The sequence below is a fragment of the Martes martes genome (genome assembly GCF_963455335.1).
Source record: "Martes martes genome assembly, chromosome: 14".
Taxonomy (NCBI): Eukaryota; Metazoa; Chordata; class Mammalia; order Carnivora; family Mustelidae; genus Martes; species Martes martes.
The window spans coordinates 40458811-40485773 of NC_137902.1; the positions used below are offsets into that span (position 1 = coordinate 40458811).

General features: G+C 46.6%; 1 protein-coding gene across 1 annotated transcript in view; it reads right to left on the minus strand.

Annotated features, from left to right (window-relative positions):
• Nucleotides 1-26963, minus strand: part of WDFY4 (WDFY family member 4) — a 246225-nt gene that overhangs the window by 61390 nt on the left and 157872 nt on the right. The window contains exons 44-47 of the mRNA XM_080823652.1: nt 20261-20409; nt 15246-15366; nt 12680-12765; nt 10960-11022 (exon numbers count right to left, since the gene is read on the minus strand). Of these exons, the coding sequence (XP_080679778.1) occupies nt 10960-11022; nt 12680-12765; nt 15246-15366; nt 20261-20409 (419 nt within the window). The remainder of the gene's footprint in view (nt 1-10959; nt 11023-12679; nt 12766-15245; nt 15367-20260; nt 20410-26963) is intronic.

Genomic DNA, 26963 nt, shown 5'->3' on the forward strand with positions numbered 1-26963 from the left:
CTGTGGCAACTCTTTCTCTAAAATCTCCGAAAATTGACTCAAAATTCCCTTTTCAACTTTTCCCTTTATTAAATGTTTTCCATTATGAAAATAACTAAACCACAGCATAGTTTTAAATATAACATCTTAAAGTATCCATAACCCTAAAGTGTGAGCCAGCGATCATAGTGACAGATTTCCTTACTAGTTATGGTTCTGTATATATTTTTATATGCAGTTAAAATGGCAACATTTACCTCATTTTCATCCTGCTTTGAAATCCATGTTCTTACACGGTCTTAATAACCATAATTTAAAACATCTGCGAGCCAGTTGAACAAACACACATAAGTTACTATTGGGTATTCAAGTTGTTTCCAGTATTTCACTCCTAGAAATAATTTTGTGAGGCAAGTCTCTCCCATGAAGACTTTATAAATTATTCTGCATTGTTTTCTTGCTGTAGCTTCATTATTGCAAATATGTTAAGCAGCATTTTTTAAAATAATTTTTGATACCTGCTATCAAATAGTTTACAATAGGATTATATATTTAGGTATCTAATAGTAGAATATTAGAGAATCTGTCTCGCTACCTCATGGTCAGCTTTGAGAGTACCCTCCTTTACATTTCCCCTGGAAGTGATTTCCCAGAAGCCCTTCCCAAGACGATCAGAACAGCCTCATCTGTGAAGTGCGTGATGAGATGTCCTGCCTTAGGCTCAGGAGACACCACTAGTACGTGGGGCCTTGAACATGTCCTTGAGGTAGCCATTCTATTTTAGCAACTTCATCTCTCACCAAGAAGTACAGAATCCATGCAGGACACATGATCCAAAAACAGAGTGGTGCCCAGTTATTTGGATCCTACCCATTTCCATTCCTAACCCCTGGAGACATTTTTTTCTTTAGCATTAATGTTCCCTCTTAGTCACTCAAAGGAACTGGCAGAGAACAGGAAGGAAGCAAAAAAGTCTCCCTGTGCCCCCAGGCAGATTTTGTTCTGGACCACGGGTTTGCCCCTTACTCTCTCTCCTGCTCCCTCACACCATACTTCTTCCACGGTCCTTGGTTCTCAACAACCCCCAGGCACTGGTCCCAGACTCACTGCCAGCTGAGTGGTTGGTGTGCAAGATGACATTTATTTGCCATCGTTGGTCTGGATGCTTGATAATGCTTTCATTCTCACAGCCATGTCTTAGGAAAGTGTTGTAAATGTGTTTACCTTCACCAGGACTGATAAATAAATGGGCAGGTTTTGATTTGCCACAAGAGATGTTCATGGTAGATACCTTGTTAGCCAGGAAACCCTGGCAGCAGAATGAAGCAGAGAGTGGAGATAAGTCAGGAGTCATCTTGCACATTTTCTTTCTTTTTTTTTCTCATCAAGAAAAAGGCTTGATGTTGACGTTCCTTCATGCTCTAAAATACACAGTCACTTTTCTTTCCTGAATATTGTATTAAGCCTAAAAACACTTGCAAGGAAAACCATGGGGTTTTGCTTTCCTCAAACAGAACAAAAACCCCATTTAGGCTAACCTAGTCCCTGCCCTCTCTGAAAGCCAGGCATGACCTAGATGACCCCTGTGTGACCTCTTGCTGTGTTTAGCTTCCATGACCTGGAGTAAAATTGCTTCAGTCTCTTGTATCTCCATCCCCAGGATCCGTTCAACATCTCCCTAGAGTAGTTTATGGCAAAAACTTGAAGACTAATCAGCCAACAAGGATAAACGACTCTGAAGAAGAAAAGCCCTCGGTTAGGAGAAGAAAGAGAGTGGTAAGGGGAACATTCTGGAAGCCAGGCCTTGTGGTGCTGGCCAAGATACTGACTTGTTTCTTAAATTCACTTTGTCTCTCTTTGCTTTAGACCATTTATGTGTGAAAATGACTTTGGGAAATATTTGGTGAATTTTTTTACATATACAGATGAAATGTTTAAGAAAATGATAGACTTAAGTAACAGAAAATTAAAGTTTTATAAGAAGACTTTAGGACTTAAAAGACTTATGGTCTTTATACTCAAACTGGTAAAGTCTCTATGCCAGTTGCTTCTGGTAAGTTATGTATGTATAATGTAATCCCCCAAGCAACTAAAATTTATACAAAATATTCATACAAAGAAATATACTCAAAAATACTATAGATAAATCAAAGTAGAATTTTAAAAAATCTTTCAAATGTAATGCATGGGTAGGCAAAAAAAAAAAAGAAAAACAAAAGAAAACAGAGAAATGAACAACTGGAAAAAACATAAACAGAGAAACAAAAAGTAAAATGGCAGATTTATATCCTAACATTTCAATAATTACATTAAATGTAAGTAGTCTTCTTTATTTGTAATGGCCCTAAACTAGAAACAGTCAAGTTTCTCTCAAAGGGCAAATGGTTAAACTCTAGTGTATTCATATTGTGGAATACTATTGAGCAATAAAATGGAACATACTATTGATACATGCAATCATTTGGATGGATTTCAGTAGCATTATTCTGAGTAAAAAAGGCCAACCTCCGTGGGTTACACACACTATGACTCCATTTTTAGACCATTCTCTAAAGAGCAAAATGATTGTGATGAAAAACAGATCAGGGGTTTCCAGGCTTTAGCACTGTTGAGAGGTGGTGGAAGGTGGGCAGGACCATAAAATGGTAGCACAAGAGATCTCTCTCTGTGGTGCTATAAACAACTCATTCTGTTATGGTGGTGGTGGTTATAGACTCTACACATAGGAGAAAATGACACAGAACTATGTATACATAGTATACCAATGTCAATTTCCCGGTTTTGAAATTGTACTAGAGTTAACATAAGATGTAACAACCATATACGGAAATTAAGAGAAGGCTGTATGGGGACTCTATGTATTATTTTTGCAACTTACTGTGAATCTATAGTTATTTTAAAATAAAAAAAATTTTAACAATCTTGCAGCCTATATGCAGCAATAAACAGATCCTTGTACATCTGCCAAGTGCTAATTTATGAGTAAATATGACAAGCTGCAACCATCCCGAAGAGCTAAGGCATTTCAGGAGAAAGAGCACCTTGACCTCAGTTCACCAGACTAATCTAAAATTATCCATTGTTGATCTTGTCATTGAAGATGCTATAATAATAAAAATAAAATGTATGGCTTCTCTACCCATGTTTCAGGTTTTCTGGTGGTGAGTGGGCACAAGGAGCAAGTTGGGTGGGGGACCTTGAACCAGTGGACCACTCTTCATTTTTCTGGGTTTTCACCCCAACCCCTCCTGGCCCCATGGAAACAATGTGACTAAGCTGGAAGGATAAAGGGGCCAGGCTTGGTGTAGACAGAGAGGCTTAATTTCAGCTGTTACCTAGAAGTGGGACGGAGGTCCTGGCTAAGGGTATAGCAAAGAAGATATGTAAGCAAGAGAGATAAGAGTCACATGAATGGGGCCTGAAATCAAGGTCTACACATGATCCACGTAGGGCTCACTGCAGGTCACTGGACTCAGCTGCTCATGGCCTGCTGAGCCAATGATGTGAACAGTTCCTAGAAGCACCCGGGTGGCTTGGTCATTAAGCATCTGCCTTCTGCTCAGGTCATAATGCCAGGGTCCTGAGAACGAGCCCCGCATCGGGCTCCCTGTTGAGTGGGAAGCCTGCTTCTCCCTCTCTCACTCCCTCTGCTTGTCTTCCCTCTCTCTCTGTGTCTCTGTCAAATAAATGAATAAATTAATTTTTTTTTTAAGGAAAGCTCCTAAATGCTGGGGCAATGGTTATACCACCAGTTGTTTAGTTCACCTCAGGTTCCAGCAACTCAGCTCTAGACACTGGGGTCTGAGCGCTGTTGTGTCTACAATTGCTCCCCACCGACCCCCTGCTTTCCCAAGAAGCACAAGAAGCATGTTTCTGCATTCAGTGATGAGGCTGAAGCTATCATTATCAGAGTGATCACATACATGACAGATTCCTACCCTCCCAGCTGGTCAACAGCATTGATCTCTGGAGAGCAGGACTGAAGGAGCAGTCATGGGGAGGAGAGGCACTTGAATTTCTGCCTCCACGCTGTGGGTGCTTCTGAGGGTGTGACTCATCGTCCTGAAAGATCATCATCTAATGGGAATTTATAGTTTCTTATGGTTGGTTTTCTGAGCTCTTTGTCTTTCATTATTTTTCAAAGAGAATCTATAAAGGAAACTCTGACAACACTCAACTGTAGAACTTTGTGCCAAAAAAGAAAATGCATTTCCTTTTAAATGTTACATTTAGTAAGCTATACAATTGAGAGAACATTTCAGAAACTACAAATACCCAGATACAATCAGGTCCCACGTATAAGCTCTGCCTCACACCTAATAGTCTACTCTACTCTAGCCCAGGGCCACTTAGCTTTGATGATACAGCAAGGGAGCATTTCAGAGACCAGGGCTATGGAAGGATGGAAGGATGTCTCTGGCCCATTTGAAGGGGTGTGTGTGTGTGTGTGTGTGTTACCAGGTATTTATCCAAAGGATAAAACATAGTAATTCAAAGAGGAACATACTCAATGTTTATAGCATCAAGGTCCACAATAGCCAAAATATGGAGAGAGTCCAGATGTCCGCCAACAGGTGAATGGATAAAAAAGGTATTTATATATGTATATATATGTGTGTGTGTGTGTGTGTGTGTGTATACATATATGTATATATGTATATATGTGTGTATGTATATACATATATATACATATATATACATATATATGTATATACATATATACATATATGTATATACATACACACACACATACACACATACATACATATATGACTATTACTTAGCCATAACAGAGAATGAAATCTTGCCATTTGCAATAAGTCAGTCAGAGAAAGACAAATACAATATGATTTCACTCATATGTAGAATTTAAGAAATAAAACAGACAAACATAGGGAAGGGAAGGAAAAATAAAATAAGATGAAAATTGAGAGGGAGACAAACTAGAAGAGAATCAACTCTAGGAAACAAACTGAGGGTTGCTGGAGGGGGGGGGGGAATGGGATAACTGGGTGATGGACATTAAGGAGGGCACATGATATAATGAGCACTGGGTGTTATATGCAACTGATGAATTACTAAACTCCTTAAATTTAATAATACACTAAATGTTAACTAAACTGAATTTAAATAAAAAATTTAAAAACAAATGAAAGGTGTGTGCTGTGTATAACAGGGATGTTGAGAAGAACAAGATAGGTATCCCAGCTTTGTATTTCTCTGAGTTTTCTAAACTCTGGGCTCAGTATGAACTGAGACGACTGGCCAGCCAGTATAAACTGCTGGCATTCCAAAGAAATGTCTGCACAGAGTAAGTCCAAATGGTAGGGCCCTACTTTTTCAGAACATCAATACAGAAGATTATATTCGGCAGCGTTCTTTTTTCTCATCTTGTAAAAAGGGAACTGCCTTCTTTGGTACCCACTACCCTTTAGACAAGGACAAATTTGATATTCAGTGCCAAGAGAAAGTATTTTCCAGGAAAAAGAAAAGTTCACAAAACCTCTTATTTCCTGTTTTCTGTCACTGGAAAATGATATAACCCAGAACAATGTTATCTTTTTTTTTTTTTTCTTAGTTTCAGGACAACTAGGTAACTAGATCACTCAGGTACCTGATCACATCTATTTTCTTCTCCTTTAAAGGAATTTGGGGAGCACCTGGGTGGCTCAGTGGTTAAAGCCTCTGCCTTTGGCTCAGGTCATGATCCCAGGGTCCTGGGATCGAGCCCCGCTTCCCCCCCCACCCGCCTGCCTCTCTGCCTACTTGTGATCTTTGTCTGTCAAATAAATAAATAAAATCTTTAAAAAAAAAGAATTTGGTGGTCATTTTAAAATGATCGTTGTACCCTGCATTTAAGTTCATAGCTATCTGCAACCCTCTGTGGAGGATACAGAGAACTGTGAGTATAAGGATGCGTTCTTTTTTTTTTTTTTTTTTTTAATTTTTTATTTTCAGCGTAACAGTATTCATTGTTTTTTCACCACACCCAGTGCTCCATGCAATCTGTGCCCTCCCTAATACCCACCACCTGGTTCCCCCACCCTCCCACCCCGCCCCTTCAAAACCCTCAGGTTGTTTTTCAGAGTCCATAGTCTCTCATGGTTCACCTCCCCTTCCAATTTCCCTCAACTCCCTTCTCCTCTCCATCTACCCTTGTCCTCTATATTATTTGTCATGCTCCACCAATAAGTGAAACCATATGATACTTGACTTTCTCTGCTTGACTTATTTCACTCAACATAATCTCTTCCAGTCCTGTCCATGTTGCTACAAAAGTTGGGTATTCGTCCTTTCTGATGGAGGCATAATACTCCAACGGATGAATGGATAAGGAAGATGTGGTCCATATACACTATGGAGTATTATGCCTCCATAAGGATGCGTTCTTAACAAGCTGACTTCCCCGTCGCTTCAACTGTGCTTTCTATTCCTCCAGCCAGTCCTCCTCAGATCTCAGCAGAGCCTGCCTGTGGGGCTTTCTGGCTGCCAGACCCTTAGCTAGTGAAGCGTCTAGCTGGCTTTCTATGAGAAACCCCTGGAGGCTTGCAGAATCTTGCCCCCATGAATATCTGATCAAGCCACCATGCTTTCATCAGAATGCTCTAGTCTCGTTCTATGGGAAGACACGGATGGATTACAGAACCCAGGTTCATCCAGGCTTTGCAAGTATTTCCCACTTTGGATTCAGCCCCACAGAACCTTCCTGGAATTCAGTTATGGAGACAGCCATTGTCTCCATGGGAATTCTAGGCAAAACTCTGGTACCCCCTTATAGGAGGGGATCATCTGCAGAGGGACCAAACTGGTTCTCAAAAGCTGGAAGTTGAAGATATAAAAACCTATAGCACAGGCCAAGACTTTTGGGCTAGTTGAAAACTCTCAGAATGAAACAGCACACTTCTATCAAAGAAGAGAAACTCATGTTTCCTAGAATGTCCTAAAAGAAGATGGGTATTTTTCAAGACCCACCGTGTGGATTGGGCCTTGCCCTTAGTAATACAAATGGAAAATAATCAAGTTTGTTCTATGCATGGGGTAATGGCCAGCCAAGCCCTCCGAAGGCTGGGGGCCACTGTTGCCTTCCCTCTCTGAAACTCCTGAAGGTCCAGTGTGGCTGGTGGGAGAAGAGCTGGAGAGGAAAGATGTACAAGGTCTGAGAGCACAGAAGGCCACCTGTTTTTAATCATTTGTTCCATATACACCCTACAAATACAGCAGGTGATGCTAAAGCTAAGCAAAGAAATTACAGTATTTATTGAGCACCTACTATGAACCCAAATTGGTTTGATTTCAAAGTCCACTGCTGGTTGTTGCAACAATCTCACCATGTCCCCAGCTGCTTGGGTAGTCCCAGAGCCTAGGACCAGTGCTCCCACTGGGACTTCCTCATTTTGTCAAAGGTCATCTTACATGAGCTTTGATAAGCCTTTCTCTGGTGTACTATGTGTTGTTCCCAATTGACTCCAGAAATTTCCCTTTTATATTTCCCAAGGGCCTCCATGGTTGGAGCTGTGCTGGGCTGTGCCAGGCAGGCACAGAATGGCCCCAGAAGATCCTGCACCAATGGGCCCAGATAGCCATCATGGAAAAAATAAAATGTAAATAAGATTAGCACAGTGCCCAGGTGTCTCACAGGGACAAGGTGGTACACAGGCTGGTGTCTAGAGTCATCCCTATGAATAAGTGAAGAGTAATTTCTACATCTTTGACTCATCCCCAGGTCAAGAATTCTCCTGACACTTAGTGGTCATTTTTGTTAGCTCATCTTATGTATTCTTCCCTCTGCAGCTCCTTTGTCTTCTCCCCCTCCATCTGGGACAGAAATTCAGAAGCTTACCTGTGCAGACATAAGTGTGCATTGTATTGTCAGGGCAAGGCATCTTGAAGACTCTGAGAGCAACAGTATAGGAATGGACAGAGTGAGGCTTATAGCTGTGGGACAGATGGGTGCCCACTGAGTGACAGCACAGGCATCATTTACAAGAAAGAAGGTGATCTGCAGAGACAAATGCGGTTCAGCAAAGTGGCATGTCAAAGTTGATGCAAAGAGAGAAAAATTCCAGGGAGAGAGGAAATAAGTGTCCAGCTCATGAGTGCGGTGGTGCCTGGGAGAGCTCTCCACATGGAGTAGTGGCTGACTATCTGCTTTTGTTGACCCAACAGTATTCAGCCCTCTTAAGATAACAGAGCCTTGATGATCTTGGGGAACCATGACCCTGTCAGTCTGGTCTATGTTGTTGGGTGGGACTGATCCCACTTCTAGAAGGTGGGTGGGTGCATGACACTGATCTGGCCTATGAAAACTCCTGATTAGTTCTGGGATGGGCACTAAACTAACTTTGACATGTGAAAATCATTTTGGAGATTTTTCTGAAATTACTGGGATAGAGCATTCCTCCTGTGGTAGAATTCCCAAGTCATTGACTAGAGCTATTCAGGACATTGATGCCATTATGCTTGGACATCCTGCCAAGAATGGAGTCAACTCAAAGGAAACCCTCGCTGTGAGGTGTACACCTACAGTGTGCTGGGATTTACTGAGCCCAGAGATCCTAACATGCCTGGAGCCAGACCTTTGCTGGTCTTCAGGTATGTGAGGTGATGAATCTGCTTTTTTACTTCATTTAGTTTGAAGTGGCTTTACATACTTGATCTGAAATGTTGCAGAGAAATCCAAGTGTGGACATTAAAGTTTACATGAGACATAAATAACACGAGGTCACCAGGGCTGATATGCACAATTGGGACTGTACCTCTGTTGAACTACTGAAATACGTCAATTCCCACCTGTAAACGGTTACCCTTCTTCTAGTAGCCCAGTGCTGCCTGGGCCTCCTGGACCATCCCTTGGTATGCCCTGGACTTCCCACAATCTACCAACTAATGGGTTATCTTCTGGCACAACAGGAAGCTTCTGCTGGCAGCTACTCCAACTGATCTTTTGAAGGTCACTAATAACCCCCCTGGTGAGAAATTTAATGGTCACTTCTTAATTCCTCTCTTGTTTGGCCTACCGATAATATTTGATCACCAACACGGTTGACCACTCCCTCCTTGAACACTTGACTTGCCTAAAGGACATCTCCTAAACTTGCCTAAAGGACATCTCCCAAAGTCCTATCTCCCTGGCTATAACATCTCCATTTCTCCAGCTGGCTCCTCTCCTTAACGTCTAAAGGTTGGCATGTCCCAACGCGCAATCCTTAGACCTCTTTTCCATGTGGACTCTTCCTCTTCGTGATCTTAGCCAGGTTCAAGGCTTTAAATACTCTTCCAAGTTTCTATCTCACCTGGACCTCTCCCTTAAACTCTAGGTTTATATACCCCCTGGTTTACATGATACCTTCACCTTGATGTCGGGCAGGCATCTCAAAGTTAACATGTCCCAGACTGAGCTCCTGCTATCCACCACACCCTGAAGTAGTTCTTCCTGCAGTCTTTCCATCCTATTTTCCACTTGTTCAAGCCTAAATCCTTGGTCTTATCTTTAAGTGCTCGCTCTCTCTCTCTCTCTCTCACACACACACACACACTCCACACACTTAATTTCCCAACAAATCCCAGCATACATGGCTTCAAAATGTGTCCATAAACAGAGCACATCATGCCGTCTTTGTGCCCCCCAACCTCGATCCAAGCCATCACCATCTCTCAGCTGCATGATTGCCAAAGCCTCCTCCTACGTGGATTCCCGCTTTTACCTTTGACCTACTATACTTATTCTTGACACCGAAGCCAGAGTGATTCTTTTATAAGTCAGGTCCCAGCATTCCTTCAATACTGCCCACTTATTCAGAGTAAAACCCAATGGCATCACCAGGAGCCCCGAAGCTTGCATGAATCAGCCCCTGCTCCCTCTCTCCCATCTCTTCCCTGCACCTCAAGCACTCTGGCCTCAGCTGAGCCCGCTGTGCTCCCCACCCCCCGACCCATGGCCTTTCCTTTGGTCTTCCCTCAGCCTGAAATGCTCTTTCCCCAGTGATCTGCAAGCTTGCTTCCCCACTTTGTTCACAGCTGAATCCAAATATTGCTTTCTGGGTGAGGGTTTCCCTTACCACCCTAAGATTTCAATCCATGCCTCTACCTACTTTGTTTTTTATACTGATTATCTAATATGCTTTGTATTTCACTCATTGACATTGCCTCCTTCCACCTGCTTCGAGGAAATGCATACACAGTGAGGACAGGGAAGATGCTGGCCACTTGCTGCTCTGTCAAGCAGCAACCATCACAAGCAACATGCTATTGATAAATCGCCATGAATGACTTGGCGGTACCTGTTCCACAGTCATTATAAAATATATATTTTTTATTACAAATACTTTGAATCTCCTGGGGACACCCCTCTCAACATAAATTCCCAGAGAAAAACCAGCCACCATCTCTTCTTCTCATTTCATTGCTAATTGAAATAAAAGCACTTACCAATCCCAAATGAGCCCTCCAGAGAACCGGGTACTTGTTAAAGGAGGCCGTGGGAGGAGGCTAAAAGCATGTCATTCCCCGGCAAGGTGCTCCATATCACAGATTCATAAGTTAATATCTGACTCCCATCCCACCCTCTGCTAACTAAGCTTCTAAGCTTTCAGAGTCTCACAAAGGAAGGACAGAGCTGGGACCACTTGGCTCGAAGCCTCTGCCCAGGAGCCTGACACCAAGGCTGGGCCTGCGTGGACACCACACCAGGCAACCTGCCCTGCCCACCAAGGGTAGAGGGCTGCTTCTTGCATTTTGGTCTGAGAAAGTCACAGAGCCCGTGGAATTTCAAGCTCCCTTTGTAGAGGTTTAATTGACAGAAGCAGCTCCAGGAAGAGGGTGAGAGGATGAGGATGGGAGACAGCAAAATGAAGGGGAAGGTCTACAGATGTGCTCTTTGCATGACTTCTTCACCATAGGATCAGACAAAGGAAAGCAATCAAAGCAAGGCCAGCGCCATGTCCAGAGAGCATGGCTTGACGCCTGCCTGTGTGCCCTTACCTTAGATTGAGGGGGTCCTCTGTGATGCCTTTCCCCTTCAAGGTGGGTTGGAAAGAGCAGAAGCTAAACAAAAAGGAAAGGATCATTCCAGCAGCAGTCAAGAGTCTTCTACCACCAGGAGACATTTCTGGTGCCAGTCCAGAGGGAGGGTACATACTTGCCCCCCCCACACCCCAACCTGTCCCCCAGGTCATGACCCCCAGACCCAGGTGTACCTCTGAGACATGCTGTGATTATACACTCCAGCCTTAATAAAAATGGTAACAATAAAACAATCTGCATGTTGGCAGGCTGGGCCAGGTACTCGACAATTCTGTTGCCAGTTTCAGCAACCACTGAAAATCCCATCTAATTTAGGCTCCTTGAGGCAGGGTTGGGTATGGTTTGGCCAACATTCACTGCCTGAGCCAAGGATGTATAAAACTTCTAGGGGCACCTGGGTGGCTCAAATGGCTTAAGCCTCTGTCTTTGGCTCAGGTCATGATCTCAGGTCAGGGTCCTAGGATCAAGCCCCGCATTGGGCTCTCTGCTCAGCAGGGAGCCTGCTTCCCCTTCTCTCTCTGCCTGCCTCTCTGCCTACCGGTGATCTCTCTTTCTCTGTCAAATAAATAAATAAAATCTTTAAAAAAATAAAAATTCTAGATTAACTGTGAAAAACTGTGTTTAACACACAGAAATCACAGGGGGAAATGGATGTGAGGTTCCACGTTGCCTGTGTACTTCTTTGGTTTGGTCTAAAACAGAACTTGAAGAAAGCCTTAGGAGGCCATATAACAGCCTTCCTCGGAAGCACCTCAGAGGAAGGCCCACAAGCAATGGAAATGTGTCCAGAGCTGGGGCAACAGCCTCTCTGTGGGAGTCATCTTCACACTGGCCCTGCTTTGGTCCCGGCAGCTGGTCCTGGTGCCAGCTACTGGCCAGGGCCAACAGGAAAGTGAGGCTAGAACCTCTGAGCTCAAAATGGGGATATCACAAATCACCTCAGAACTTCCAGCCCCAAGTGAAGCTGAACCACCCCTTCTGTCCATCTGCCTTCTGTGTTTTCTGTCTATGGCTAGGAACTTCCTTTTCTTTCTGGCCTTTCTAGATGCTCCACAAATCAGTCTGTCTGTAACTTTAATAGTGCTGAAAAAAATAACCATTAGTCTCAAAACATTTAAACCCCAGCTTAAACTTCTTAGATGGATTCATGTATTTGGAGAAAGAAGTTCAAAAAAACAGCAGGCTTCTCTCTTTAAGAAAAAAAGATGTTCCATGAAAAAGTGGGAAATCAGTTGTTTGGAATTCTTTCCAGTGAAATACGAAATTGGAGCAACTAAAATTGGCAACTGGGATCAAAAAGAAAAATTAAGCCAAAAAATTATTTGGAAAATTAAAAAAACAAAGCCAGAAGATTCTGGAAGGCCCATTAAACAGCCAGCTTCTTAAATGTGTTGTGTCTGCACATGTTCTTCCCTCTTTAGTCATTACTGTCCTAAACTACTTCAGTCCGTGAAATGGAGCCTGTTTCCCAGGATTTGGGGAAGGCACTTCTGCTGCTTTTTCTGTACTTGGTTCCATGGTTTAATAGCTTTGTAGGTCAGTAAGTCCTTCCTGTGTCTGACCCAAATCCTGCTTGCTGTGGGTTGCAAACAGTGCTCCTGAGAACAGAACAGAGCCATGTCTGCTCTGCAATCAGTTCATGATCAGTTTTCTTAGAGGAGGATTTTTAAACCCTTACCTTTTGAAGACCTTATTCCGATCGTTGTTGTGAAAGACAAGAAACTTGGAATATCCATTTTGGAAAAAGAGCTCCAGAGCGATGTCCTATAAAGAGAAACCCCTTTCACTGCTGCTGAAGTTGCCTGAAATGGAGGGACCCCAGGCCACAGAGCCTCTAGCCAGGGGTCATTTGGTTCTCTGTGTCAGACAACCCTTCCTGGTTGGTTCTTCTAACCTCCTTGGTGACGGTGACGAGGGGAGTCCCCTCAGAATGAGTAGGAGAGCAGGGGGCCTCAGACTTCCTTTGACTGAGCAGAAAGCAAGAGCCCTACTCCCAGGATAAGCCAGGAACAGACAGAGGGAGGAAAGGGCCCAGCAATACCTTCAGACACTTTCACTTCCGGGTCACAAGTTTGGTTTCCTGAACCAGAGAGTCACCCTATCAGAAATATTAGGGGAACTGGCCGGGGGGCATGTGCAGCTCACAAGCTGGACAGCTGACCCACAGACCTGCAGGCACAGGGTGCTTTGTCCAGCTCATTTTGCGGGCCAATCTGTTGTGGTCTTATTGACCTAGCAAGGGTATTTGGCTAATATTGAAATGAACTCTACATACTCTCTTTTTCCTTTCTCTCCTCCCTCCCTGTCTCCCTTCCTTCTATTCCAAGCTGTGTAAATAGCATATTTGGAACGGCCACAGAGAGACTCTGCATGGAGGATGAGGCTTGGGGATGAGATGGGGTGCGGGAGAGAATTCCCAGGGCTGGAGGCAGGGGTGAGGCCCGGGCACAGAGGCACAGAGGGGTTGCTGCATCAGAGTCACCCGCTCCCGCCTGGCCGGAAGGGAGCTCTCAAAGTCCAGTTCACTAGGCTCCTGAACAGTGGCAAAGTGTCTGTGATGATAATGCAACCCCCTCCGACTGGGGGTGCACATAGGAGCTTCGGGTATTTTCTGCGACTAGAAATCTAAGCACTGTGCAAAACAGATGATCAAGGCAGACGTAATAGCTTCTCCTGGCAACCTTAGGTAGCCAAGACCTGACTTTCTCCTGGGAGAACCTAAGAGAAATGGGAGTCTTGCTCACAAAGCTCTTCCTGCCCCCAAATCCCACCCCCAATGCTCACACGCCCTCCCATTTCTCCCTTCCACTACTGTCAGGCCAATAACCAAACATCTGGAAACCATCACTGTTTACTGAGGGGCACTAGGGGGAAGAAACTCGCTTGCTGATACCTATGTATTACTATATATAACCTATAAGGTAGGCATAGTCATAAAATAATAATCTTGAGTACTTAGAAGTGCCAAAACATGTGCTGAGCGTTATCCATGTAATGCTGGAAGACTCAAGACGTCGTCGCTGCAGTCAGGACGAGGCCCGTGCTGGCCACACTGCCCAGAACCCTCGAGGCAGGGCTTCCTCCAGCGGTCCCCTTCTCACTCACTGTCCTTACAAAAAAGCTCACTGTCAGGCAAGATGAGAACCAACGCTCCGTAGACAAAATCCGTGGAGAGGGAGGAAGAGGGCTGGTCGGACTCCAGCAGCTTGTGGGTCCTTTCTAGAACGAGCCTGCCTCAAAGGCCTTCCTGAGCTTCGCTGTCAGAGAATTGTGAGGAGGCCCCCCAGGAGGAGGAGGATTCCATGACGAATACAGACCCAAAGACATTTACCAACAAAACACTCTTATGGCTAGGTTGATTCGGGCCAAACCCTGTCCCCCTGTTGGCCTTAGCAGAGTAGAGACCTTACAGAAAGGGTAGAGGAGAGCTTGGGGCCCCTCCCCACTCCAAGACTGGTCTCTCATCTCTTCCTCTGCCTGCACCTGGGAGGCCTCTGGACACACACACAGCTTCGTTACCAGTCAGGCTGGGCTGCGGGAGGCCAGGGGTGTCTGAGGCCAGCAGGGGCTCCTCCCCTTGCAACTCAAGTGAGAACCCTCAGGTTGTGCCTAGCTGGTGGCAGATCCCTGCCTCTGAGGGGAACGGGCTCCTCTAGTCCCTGGTGAGCCCTTGGAGGTACTGGGTGAAGCCCTGGGAGCCTGGTTGGAGGGGACAGTCAGGAGATCTCCAAACCACTTGGCCCAGGAAATGCCCAGGCGTTTGGAGTTGGGGTTTGGCCATGGGGAGGGCAAAGGGCAGGGGCGGAGGTCAGCGGAGGTGGTCCGCACCCTCAGACAGGGTAGGCTGACCCTGGACTCTAGTTGTCCGCTCTGCCGTGAGGCAGTGGAGCTGCCCTGTCCCGTATTCTAGAATCTCCAAGGCCACTCTGGAGCACATCAAGGGGAAAATAAAGCAAAGAGGCTGGGTTCTAAATGATGCAGCAAGAGAAAGAAGGTTCCAGCAGCCAAAGAGCAGGGAGCTGTGAAGCAGGGAGCGAGTGCAGCAGACATCAAACCTGCCAACCAGGACACCAGGTGTAACACAAGTCACACTCGCAGATGTGTCCCAAAGGGCACTGGGCTCTGCACAGGTGTGAAAGGGGTCACAGAGTTTGTCCCTCACAGTCCGACGGGGCCTCACGGGCACCTGGACCGCCTGTGCCATGAGAAGCTGGTGTCCCTCCTGACCCCTCCCCGGGGCGTACCTGCAGCAGGAAGCGAGCCTGCCGGAGCTCCCGGAGGTCCCCGTAGCTGTGACTCTGGCACGAGTAATGGTCGGAGGACCTGTCTTTGCTGCACATGTTGAAGATGAATGGATCGCTGATGCTGGAAAGGAAACAGGATACGCAGTGAGAGGGCGTGTGGAGGGCTTGTTCCCCTCCTGCCCCACAGCCCCACCATGGTTCTGGAGACACCGTGGGTGGAGAGCTGTCATCACTGCCAGCTAGGGAGGGCCAGCACCGCTGACACCTTGCCTCTGTCAGCCTGCCCTGGAGCAGGGTGCGGCACAGTGTCATCAGACGAGGGGATAGCCTCCAGGGCAGACAGTGGCACAAGGTGGGGCGTGAGTGTAAGAAGTTTCTCTGGGCACATGGGTCAAACATGGGTCAAAGTGGGGAAAGAGTGAAGGACCCCATTACACATGGAGAAATGTCAGGCCAGAAGGCAAGGACAGAAAGATGAAGAGCCTCCCTAAAAAGCCTGTGTTCAGGGTGGCTTCAGCAGCGTGGGGCCTGGGGTGGCCCAGCCGCCCCTGAGCCCCAGAAACATGTGCGGCGGGCTGAAGGACACTGGCCACGGCACTGGCCGTGGCCCCCACAGCACCGGCCCCGAGCCAGGAACCCTCTCAGAGGGCAGAATGACTCCCCTTGGGAAGAAAGGGAGAGGGGAGAAAGGGAGCATCATGAAGTGGGCTCAGATTCACCCCAAAGAGGACAGTTCGTGCACTGGGAGTAATGGAAACACCTTTAGGGAACCAGATCAAGCTTTTCACCACCCATGAGCGGGACTTAACAAGACTGATTTCAGTTACAGACTTGCTTCTGAGTGATGTAGCAAGTTTAAATTGTACATGACTGCAAAAGCTCTGATCAAATGCCCTTTCGGGACTTGAGAACTGGAGGCCCTCTCCCACTGCCGCCCCGGGTCACCTCAGCCCTCAAGAAACCTGTGTATCAACCACAGATCCAAGAAGCCAAGAGCTGGGAGAGCCCCTGTGCCCGCACAAGGTAGCAGGAACGGGCGAGAAGCTGGCATCCTGTCTCCTCCCCACCCCAGTTCCAAGGGGGCCCTCCTCACCCGGCCTGCAGAGCTGGCCACTAGGCCTCTGTGCCATGCTGCCCGGCAGTGGCAGAGACATGGGTCTGTCACCCAGGTCAGCGAAGAGAAGAAGTGACTTTTCCAAGGTCATGTGGAACTGGATTCAAACCCGGGTCCTCAGACTCTAAAATCCAAGCTCATTCACTAACACCTTTTCTCCTCTGAGGCAGAAGGGCCTGCTGGCTTTTACAGAGCTCTCCCCGTGAGCTCCCTCCTGTCAGCAGACTCTCTGCTGACTGATCCCACAACCCAGCATTCAGAGACACTGGTGACATGAGGAAGAATATTCTGGAAAATGCTTTTAGGCAGGAGCTTTTAGGAGGAAATGCACTCATTTTTCTCCTACTTGCAGGGATGGAATAACCACATTGGGCAGGAATGCTCAGACAGACCCAAATACTCAGGAAGATTAAACTGTGAAAAACATTATTAAGTTCACTGATGTAAGTCCAAAGTGGAGTTCTGTCTTATGTAGCGTTAGTCGGACACAGCTGTGACTGAGTCTCTTGGCCAACGCTGTATTCAATGTGTTCTGCACATTAAGTCAGAATTCAAGCACCTAAGGTCAATGAACGGAAAGGAGAAACTGATTTAAGTTCTTCTTTAGGTAGAGCTGTGGCCATAGGTTGGTGCTTACAGCTCTTTTACTTGACAGCTCTCATGACATATGTAAGTCTTCCAGAGTGGGCATAGTATAATTGTTAATATTCTTAACTAGGGAAACCACACTAAACTAAGTGATAATCATATTGGTTGACCTGGTCTTTGAGAGTCAAGGTGGGGATTTCAGACTAAAATATTTGAAATTATTTCTGGGGTTATCCAACTGTTGTCAGAATTTATACCTGTAATTTTAAACCAGAATCAGCCACTAGATCACAAACTTTTTACCAGACTCAGCCCACATCTGATTTACCTCTTTGTGTTTATAGAGTCTATCACAGTGCCTGGCACAGTACAGATGTCTAGTCAGGATTTGTTGAATCAAATTAAACGGAGCAATGGTGTTTCAGAACTGCTGACTAATGTGGAGAAAACATCTGATTATAAGCACCCTATCACAAAATACCAGCTGGATGGCTTGGATTCCCACAAAATGAATCCAATGTTGTATCTTGTGAGCTTGCCTGACACTATTTTGGATAGAGTAGTGTCCTCCAGGAAGGATATGTTGAAGTCCTAAACCCCCAGTACATCAGAATGTGACTTTTTTTTTTTTTTTAAAGAAATAGGGTACTTGGTCCTAATGCAACAGGACTGGCATCCTTAAATAAAGGGGAAATTTGGACATAGACACACACCCAGGGGGAAGATCTTGTGAAGACACATAGAGAGAAGGCGGCCATGACTGGAGTGATGTATCTGCAAGTTACGAAAGGCTGAGGGCTACAGGGACACACCAGAGGCTAGAAGGAGCCGGGAAGGATCTTCCCCTAGAGCTGTGGAGAGACCACGGACCTGCCAACACCTTGATTTTGGACTTCTAGTCTCCCGAACTGGGAGAAAATAAATTTGTTTTCTTCAGCCACCCAGGTTTTGGTACTCTGTTATCCAGCCTTAGGAAACAAGTACAGTCATTCTATTCAAGCAACAGGCAATCTCACTGAAAGCAAAATAAATCTTCTGGAAAAGTTCTTACTTTCTGAGGAAAGTTCCAAAGCACACAAGTGCAATCAATGCTGGAGGATTTGCACTGTTCCTGAGTTCTATTTGGGATATTTTAATGGTGCATCAGAGAGCCTCTTTCAAGGTCTAGTGCTCAAGTCTACTCAATTTGATGGCAGTCTTTTAGAGAGACATTTCAGGGTTGCGTTAGCTTTATTTTTAACTGGCTTATTTATGTATCTTCCTTAGTCTCCGTGGTCAAAATAAGACTTAATCTCCATTGATCTGACATGATCTAATAGCCAGTCTCTGAGAACCATATCTCCATGAGAGCTGGCAGTTTCTTAGGGCAGCAGACAAGACCTCAGCTAGAAAGCACTGTCTGATTAACAAATACTTCTCTGAGGGCTGGTGACTAAAATCACCTAAGCAATTCCCAAATGACACTCCAGGGTCGTCATTTGTTCTCACTCCACTCCTACTCGTTTTCCACAGAAGTACGTTTCCACACACGGGAGGTCTCCTTTGTCACTGCAAATCAAGTGCGTCCATAAGCCTGACAACAGGGCTTCTAGTAAAAGTGCAGAGATAGTCAGTTTGATCAGGATTAGATACTCCTCATAAACACAATTTACCTAATCAATAAGATCTTATCTAACACTAACTTGATTTAAACCAGAGGTGGAGAGTGAAGCAATGGATTCTATAAGTCATTACACGGGCATTCCATGCATAGAGGTAAGAGCAGAAAGCTTTCATCGGCTCTCAGAAAGGCAAGTCTGCAGACCCATTGTCCATATTGATTAGTATCAATAAAACATGAGCAATAAGATGGGATGCACGTGCCAAGTATTAATTAGGCTCCTCCTGCCTTGGAAGAGCACAGAAGACTCACAGCAATGGGTGAACATTTGGTATGAATAAAAGATGGAAATTAGCAGGAAAAAAAAAAGGCCAAGCATTTTAGAGCAAATCTTAATCAAGGGAGAGTGAGCTGACACACTCTTCTTCCGCACTCCTTAAACACTTGCTTCCTGCCATAGGCTGGAAGTGATATGACAACCAGGCATTGAAATTCTTAGTTATTGGCAGGTTAGGAGTTATAGTGGTTCTCAAAATGTGGTCCCCAAAATGTGGTCCCAGACCAGTAGCATCAGCATCAGCTGAGAACTTGTTAAAATCTCCGGCCCTACCATAAACCTACTAAACTAGCAATGGAGATGAAGGTGGGTCCCAGAAGTCTCTTTTAACTAGTCCTCAAGGTGGCTTGATATTAGTTTGAGGGCCACTGGGTTAAGAGGTTCTCTTGTCATCATGTGAACCTTTGCGAGCCAGAAAAATCAAGATATCTTCATCCAAATGTATTTGCATGCGATGATCAAGGAAGCATAGGACCCAACCACTGAAGTCCTAGCAAAGGTATGAACACAGTCACTTGGATTTTGGGTGGTTGTATTTTAAAAACACAAGAGGATTAATCCATGAGAGCTACCCGAACCCAAGAGAACAAATATACTTGATTATAAAGAAGAACCTTTGGAAAAAAGAAGAAGAAGAAGGAGGAGGAGGAGGAGGGGGGAGAGGGAGAGGAAGGGGAGGGGGGGAGAGGAGGAGGAGGAGGAGGAGGGAGAGGAGGAGAAGAAGAAGAACCTCTGAATTTCCTGCCAAAGACTTCTGGTACTAGTTGGTGTAAAAAAATGACTCTTCAAATTTCTACCCAAATCTCATCCATCCTTCCAAACCCAGATCTCAGCCCATGTCTTCCAGGGGCTCTCGCTCAGCACACTAGCCTCATTTCATCAACTGTGAGCCCAGAAGAGTCCTCCCACGACATATACTCTGTCCCATGAAAACAGTGCGCTCCAAACTCTTTCCAAAAGCACCTGCTTGTGCTGCCACGTGCCCCCGTGTGCCTCGCTCAGCATGAGGGGAAGAGTGTGGTGCTTCCCGCAGAACGGCCGGTCAACAAGCTGCTGAATGAATGAGCTGGCGGGACTGGCTCCAGTTACTCAAACGACCTAAGGACAGATCCCCCTTGTCTCGTATCCCCCTTGTGCATTCCATGTCTCATGAAGCATGAGGAGCTGCCTCCTTGTTACCCACGCCGGATTCTAGTTTTGGGAAACCACGGTCAGGGATGCCCGTGTCTGAAGGTTCTTCTGCTTTTTCTCATGGTTCAGTCTCGGGCCCAAAGCGAAGCCCACAGTAACACCAAGGTGGGAGGGGTAGGAGTCGGGGTGGCTGCGAAGGAAGTTGAGGCTCAGCAAAGAGTTTGCAGGAGAAGCCGAGAACTCACTTGGATAAGCAGTGGCGCGTACAGTAGACATCCCCCACAGGAGAGAGCGTGAAGTTCTCGCAGATGTAGAAGTGCTGGTGGCCAAAGAGTAGGACCCCTTCGGAGACCAGATGGCCCTGCACGATCACCAGGGAGTACTTCTGTGTCACCTGGAAGAAGACAGTGCCAGAGTCAGTCTGTGTGCGTGTGAAGCATGCCCATCATTCCTACGGAGGGCATGAGGGCAGCGAGCAGGCGCCCACTGAGGGTCTGGAGGTGAGAGCAGCTCCTTGTTAGAGGGACAGAGCCGCTGCCTGAGCGCGGCCCTGCTCATTGCAGTCTCAGCGGCCCTTCTCCACCAAAACCACTGTCTTGTTATTTGAATTACCCACGGCCACCCCCACCCCTACCAAGACACGCGGGTGAGTGTTGATGGCTGTACTCAGCACACCGACCATCGTCCTCTCACTTTAAACCCCTCCACAACCAAGCAAAGCTTCTGTAGTTAACAGTGGGGAGGGTTTTCAGGGTACCAGGCATCCCTCCATGACACAGGTGATAGAGCTTGTTGGGGGGCTAGCTAAGTGGCTGTACCAGGACTGGAACATGCCTGTCCAGAACCACAAGTGTTAAGACTGGCCCTGCTGCGTCTGCAAGGCCAAGGCTAGTCCAGATGTACACAAAGGAGGCACGTGCTCCCCAGATCCCTCCTTTTAGACTCACGTTCACTCTCTCAGTGGCTGGAAATTCTGGCAGCTTTCCACAATCACCGGTGCTAAAGAGAAAGCCCGGCTGCAGGGCACGCGCCCTTCCTAGTGGCAGTCTCTACCCAACAACTGGTCCCTGCAGGGTAAGAAGAGTCACCCTGTGCCCCAGTCCGACCCACCCCTCCAGCTCTCATGGCATCACCTGAGACCTTGGCTGAGACTGCGTCAGAGTTGCACTTCTCCCTCTGCACGACCCTGTGACTGTCACTCCCAGGGAATGTCCCTCGTGCACATCTCTGGCCCATAGCTGGCTTCCCAGGGAGCCTGACCTGTGTCTTGGTATGACCTGGATTTCTGCATGAAGTAAGGACTCAGTGGTTGTTTACATGGAATAAATCCCTGAACAAGTGAGGGACTCAATGAATTCTAGATGACAGGACCCCAGACGGACCAAGAGTAAAGCCAAGGCCAACATTTTCTCAGGGTAATTCTGTGCTAATTCCAGTTACACAAAAGAGGAACTGATTTTTGTTTGTTTGTTTGTTTACTATCTAACATACAGCCATTGTAAACATTTTACACATGCTAACCAATATAATTCTTACAATCAGGGATGGGAGGTTTTACTACTGGGGAGGGAAAAAAAAAAAGTCCCAGAGATAAGAGTCTTACCAAAGATCGGTCACCTAGTAAGTGGCAGAGCCTGTAATTGAAGCTAAGCCCCTGCTCACTGTTGGGAACAATACTGGGAATACACTGATGGAATCTGGAAGGCAGGCCTTGAATTCCAGTTTTTCAACTCATGCATCTAATGGAATTGGTTGTCAGGGCCAAGGCCGGAAAGTGAAGATGTGCCAAGGGTTTTTTGTTCCAAGATAAGCATTGCCCGCAGTCATCTCTGAACTATTTTTCCTAAGCGGGGACTAGCTAAGAGCCATGGTACCAAGCCTTCTGAAGGCAGCTGGTTCCCCTGGCCTCTCCTGCACCCACTTTGTCACAGGAGCTAGCCCTCACGCCCCCTGCAGAGCCGGAGTTCCCCGTGGACTCATTTCCAAATTTGTTCATTCATCCCAACAATCACCTGTTCAAAAGTTTGCACTCAGCTCCTACTACATGCCAGGTCCTGAGCTGGGCTTCAGAGATAGAGGGATGGACAAGATAAACAAGAACCTTACCCTCATGGGGCTTAAAATCCCAGGGGGGGAGACGGATAGTAAGGATGCATGTCAGCCAATAAACTATAGCAAACTGTGATATGTGCTGAGAGAGGAAAACGAGGGTGATCACAATAAGGAAGAGAGAAGCTTAGAAGGGACAATATTTTAGACAAACTCTAAGACCTGATGGATGGAAATGGGGCAGCCATGGAAAACTCAGAAAGCATTTGAGGAGAAAAGAGCATTCCATACAGAGCTTAGAGGCAGGAAAGGCAGATCTGGGGAGCAGAAAATAGGTCACAGCAGCGGAGATGGAGTTGAGAAATAGGCATGCTTAGATCCGGGGGTGGGGGTGCTTGGGATGTCTTGGTGAAGCCAGCGGGCTCTATGCTCATCGCAACAGGAAGCTGTGGGAGGGGTCGTTTCTGAAAGGGGACCCTCCTTGGCTGCTGGGTGCAAAGTAGATCAGAAAGAGCCAAGAGTGGAGGGAACGTGATCAGTCATGTGGATATTTCTGTGGTCCACTGGAAGAAAGATGGCTTGGGGTGTGGAGGCAGAGACAAGAGGGAGGAAGGAGAGAAGTAGGGGATCTAAGCAAGAAGGCGTGGAATTAACAAGAACTGCTACGAGACAACTGCAAAACCAGTAATACCATAATAATAGAAACGACTGAGGACACGAGTCTACTTTGGCAGTTAGGCATTTGAGTGGAGCCCTCCTGCTTCCCCGAAAGCGTTCCCCAGAGACAAGTACCATCACCACTTTATTGTATTGAAGGAGAGCAGATGAGCCCCCCCACCACCAAATATGCCACTTTGCCATGACTATTTTGAGTCAAAGACACTCAAAAAACAGCAGGTACAGGAAGGGCACTCCCTTTATTTTATTTTATTTTGGGGGGAGTGGAAGCAGGAGATAAAACTCCCAGGTGAAAAAAGCCCTCCTTCTATTAGGATGAAAAGAACATTCTCAGCACCTGAGACAGAGAGGTCAGACCTAGAGAAAATTGTACAAATAAACCCAGTTGGATGAACCTCCTCCCTTCAGCCTCCCTGTACACTTTGGGCACTTTTTCACAATGACTACACTTTGTTTAACTTAAGCACTTGGGCCCAACCCCTTTGGGTTCTTCATTTTCCTTGAAGAAAGACTCCCACATACCTATAAAAGTAAAATCTGTATGATCCTGTTGGTCTCTCTTCTGTCAACTTAATTCTCCAGCCTAGCTGGAGTCTGAGGGTCGGGAAAAGTCGGACCCTTCCTACAGTGTATCCACTATCCACACAAAGAGATTCAGTGAATACATTAGATGTTTATATGCCCTTTCTATTTTATACATACAGCATATTCATATGCTTACTGTTCTGCATCTCATTTTTTCCTTTAAATGGCCCACCTTGGAGGTCCTTCCAAATCCCTTTTTAGAGAGTGGCCTCACTCTTATTAATAGGTACAGAGTATTTCTTTGCAAAGATGTACTAGACTTATTTGTCCAATTCCCCTATGGATTCAGGCTGTTTTCAAATGTCTGGACATTACAGATGAGGTTGCGGTGGGCATCCCTGGACATAGGTCACTTGGAACATGCAGGATGGTGGGTTGAAGGATCTATTCCTAGAAGTGGGACTGCAGATCAAGGGTGTGGGTATCTTAAATTTTCCTCTGTTGCTGGACTGCTTCTCTGTAAGGTGGCACCAATTTACAATCCCACCAGCACCATCAGGAGGTAGTGACGCCAGCCTGTTAAAACTTTTCCTCTTATCCCTTTGTACGGAAGAGACCTCATCCTCAAGGTCGCACAGCGGGGCAGAGACAGCCCCGGCACCAGCCCCAGCCTTTGTACCTGCAAGCCTCCTCCCCTTCCCTGCGAAGCCCCACCCTCACCCACCTTCTGTGGTGCCCACAGCGGGGGCTGGAGCACATTCCTACGAGCCCCTGGTGTTTTCCTTTGGGGAGAATTAAGTAACAACCAGAATAAACCAAACCATGAGAAAAATGTCTTGTGAGAGCTGGGTTAATAGCTTAAGAATTGATTCTACTGGAAAAGAATGGCATTTTTAAAACTAAAAAATGAACCTAAGTGAACTCTTACCTGATTCCATTTAAATTAGCCCTGGGAGGGCTGTCTCCCAAGTTCACTCATGGTTAAGAATTCCCTCATGCTGTGATTCTATTGATCACTTTATTTTTTTTTTAAATTTTATTTATTTATTTTGACAGAGATCACAAGCAGGCAGAGAGGCAGGCAGAGAGAGAGGGGGAAGCAGGCTCCCCGCTGAGCAGAGAGCCCAATGCGGGGCTCGATCCCGGGACCCCGAGACCATGACCTGAGCCGAAGGCAGAGGCTTTAACCCACTGAGCCACCCAGGCGCCCCTCTATTGATCACTTTAAAAAGACAGGATTTTCTGCTTCAGAAGTAGAATTGTTTTGAGGTCGGCTAGATGATGAATTATCACTTCTGGCAGGTGGATCACGAAGTACGTGGCCACACCTGGCCCTGTGCATGATAAGGAACAGGTTGCCTGGGAATCCCGAAATCCCAGAGCTGAAGCTACAGGGGCAACAATTGGCTGGGACATCCCATGGCAGTCCTTTGCCAGCATGTTCTCCTACAGTCAGGCTGTAGTGTGCACATCTGCAAAAGGGGAAGGTCGGCTGGAGGCCCTCTGAAGTTCTTCCAGCATTATTAGTCTGCAAGTCAGTGTAATGCCCTAATTCAATGAGCAGAAAAAGTGAGATGCAGAGCCATCCAATGAGATACCCAGAACAGAGCTGCTGCGTACACTGTATTCTTCTGCTTGCCTACACCCTGCTATCAATGCATTCTGTTCTACTGGCATATGGAATAAGTATTTTAATTTTTCAAAGATGTACCAATTGCCATAAAAAAGTTAAGTATAGTAAGGAGAGACACTACATAAATTCCATTTATGTTGGCTACCTGTGAACTCTGGCATCTCAATCACTTTCAAACGGAACATTTGGTCATGTTAGTGATCAAAAAAATGTATCAAGAATGTAAGGAGATACTATTTTTATATAAATTAGGCAAATCTGAGAAGAAATAGAATGCATGGGTCTGTTACAGCAGCTCGTCTTTTCAGGCAGAGACAAGGAGCGGGGATGCCCCCTGCCTGCCTGCATGTGCCACTTCCGCAGACAAGCCTGCAAACGCCGAGCCTCCTAGCCTCTCACTGCCGGCTCTGACTCTCACTGCCGGCTCAGACCAGAGCAGATGGAAAGGACAGAGATTGCACTAGCATAAGTGAAACATACTGAGGACTGTTCAAAACACAGAGTCCAGGGAAGCTGCCTTTACTAAGGAGTGCTCACGGGTGGCTGACTGAAACCAGAGCACATTTCTAGCTAGAAATTTTAGTTTTTCATGTACTTAAAGAGAATAGCAACAGCGAAATCAACTGTCACTTGAGTTCTGACTCTGGACTGGACTCTGGAAGCCTAATTTGCCAAGGGGAGCCTCGGCTCTAAGAGCAGCTTAGGTGGTGGGGTACAGAGGATGGCCCCCAACGGCACAGGGGTTGACTCGGCCCACAATTAACATGCACTGAATATACTGCTTCTCATGTCAGATGGAGCTATTTGCAGAGAAATGTGTTTGGGGTTCTGGGGATCATTAATCAATGACGCAAAGATAGCGCAGAGTAATTACTGTCCCAGGTATTGCTGGGGGTCGATCAGCGCTCCCACACTGCATGAAGACATGAGTTAAGCGGCTGTCACTCAGGAGCCTCAGGCCTTCCTGCTTCTCCCTGGGGCCTCTGATGGGGACAGACCCCCCCAGAAGCCTGGAAAGAGGTTACAACCTGGAGAGACTCCTAGCCTGTTCTGGCAAAGCGCTTGCAGTGGCGGTGGGGGAGGAGAAACCAGAGGCCTGCTGTGGGCTGTCTAGCTTACATGGTGGCTGGTTGGCAGCAGGTTCTTGGAGCGTGGCTGCACACCCGCCCCACACTCCTGTCATGGCTGGGCTTCTCTGAGAAATTTAGAAAAAGCACTGACCCTGAAGGTCTAATGGAGACATATGAATTAGGGGAATCCCCAGCTTACAACCAGTGCTGGCTACAAAATGCCTCCATGCAGGCAAAATGTGCCAGCCTGAGAAAGACAGAAAATACCACCACCACCACCCCCCGACTTTCCAAATATACACACCCACCTGCCATGAGCACACTTCTTCTGTTTTTGCTGGAACATGTTCATGGGTCCAGGGTCAATACAACAATCTCTCCTTCCCCAACATCCAATTCCTGTCCTTGACAATCAGGAAAGTGCACCAGAGATGAAGGCCACAGTGGACCAGGGGTGAGGGCATGAGCAGGCGGGCGGGCTGGCGCATGCTCAGCACGCTGTGTCCTGGGCAGAGGTGCTATGTGCAGTGAGGGACCAGGAGGCCTGCCCGCTTGGGCCGCTGCTCACCAGAAAGTTTACCAAAAAAGCACAACAGGGCCTGCAGCCAACATCTCTGAGCCCCAGTATGGGAATGGGGCAGTGGGGAGTTAGTGTAACTTGCTCAACACAGTGAGCTGGGAGAGAGTGGAAATCCACATGGCTTTCCAGGAACCCAGATCTGAGATCAGATCCCGGCAAGGGATCCTAGACCGGGCAGTCACCACCTGGGAAAGGGAAGTGACATAGTCACCTTCATAGGCGTGAGACTAGATGAAGTGCTGCAGGAAACCCGCAGAGCAGCAGCTCCTGACATGCAGCTAGTGACATGCTTGCCAATAATAGTGATAAACAAAGAGAAAGGGAGGCTGTGAGGCCAGTGTGAGCACTTGTCCTGTGCCCAGCTGCCCTCCGGCACAGATTGCTGGCCGTGGCCTCCCTGGCGCTGCTGGTGG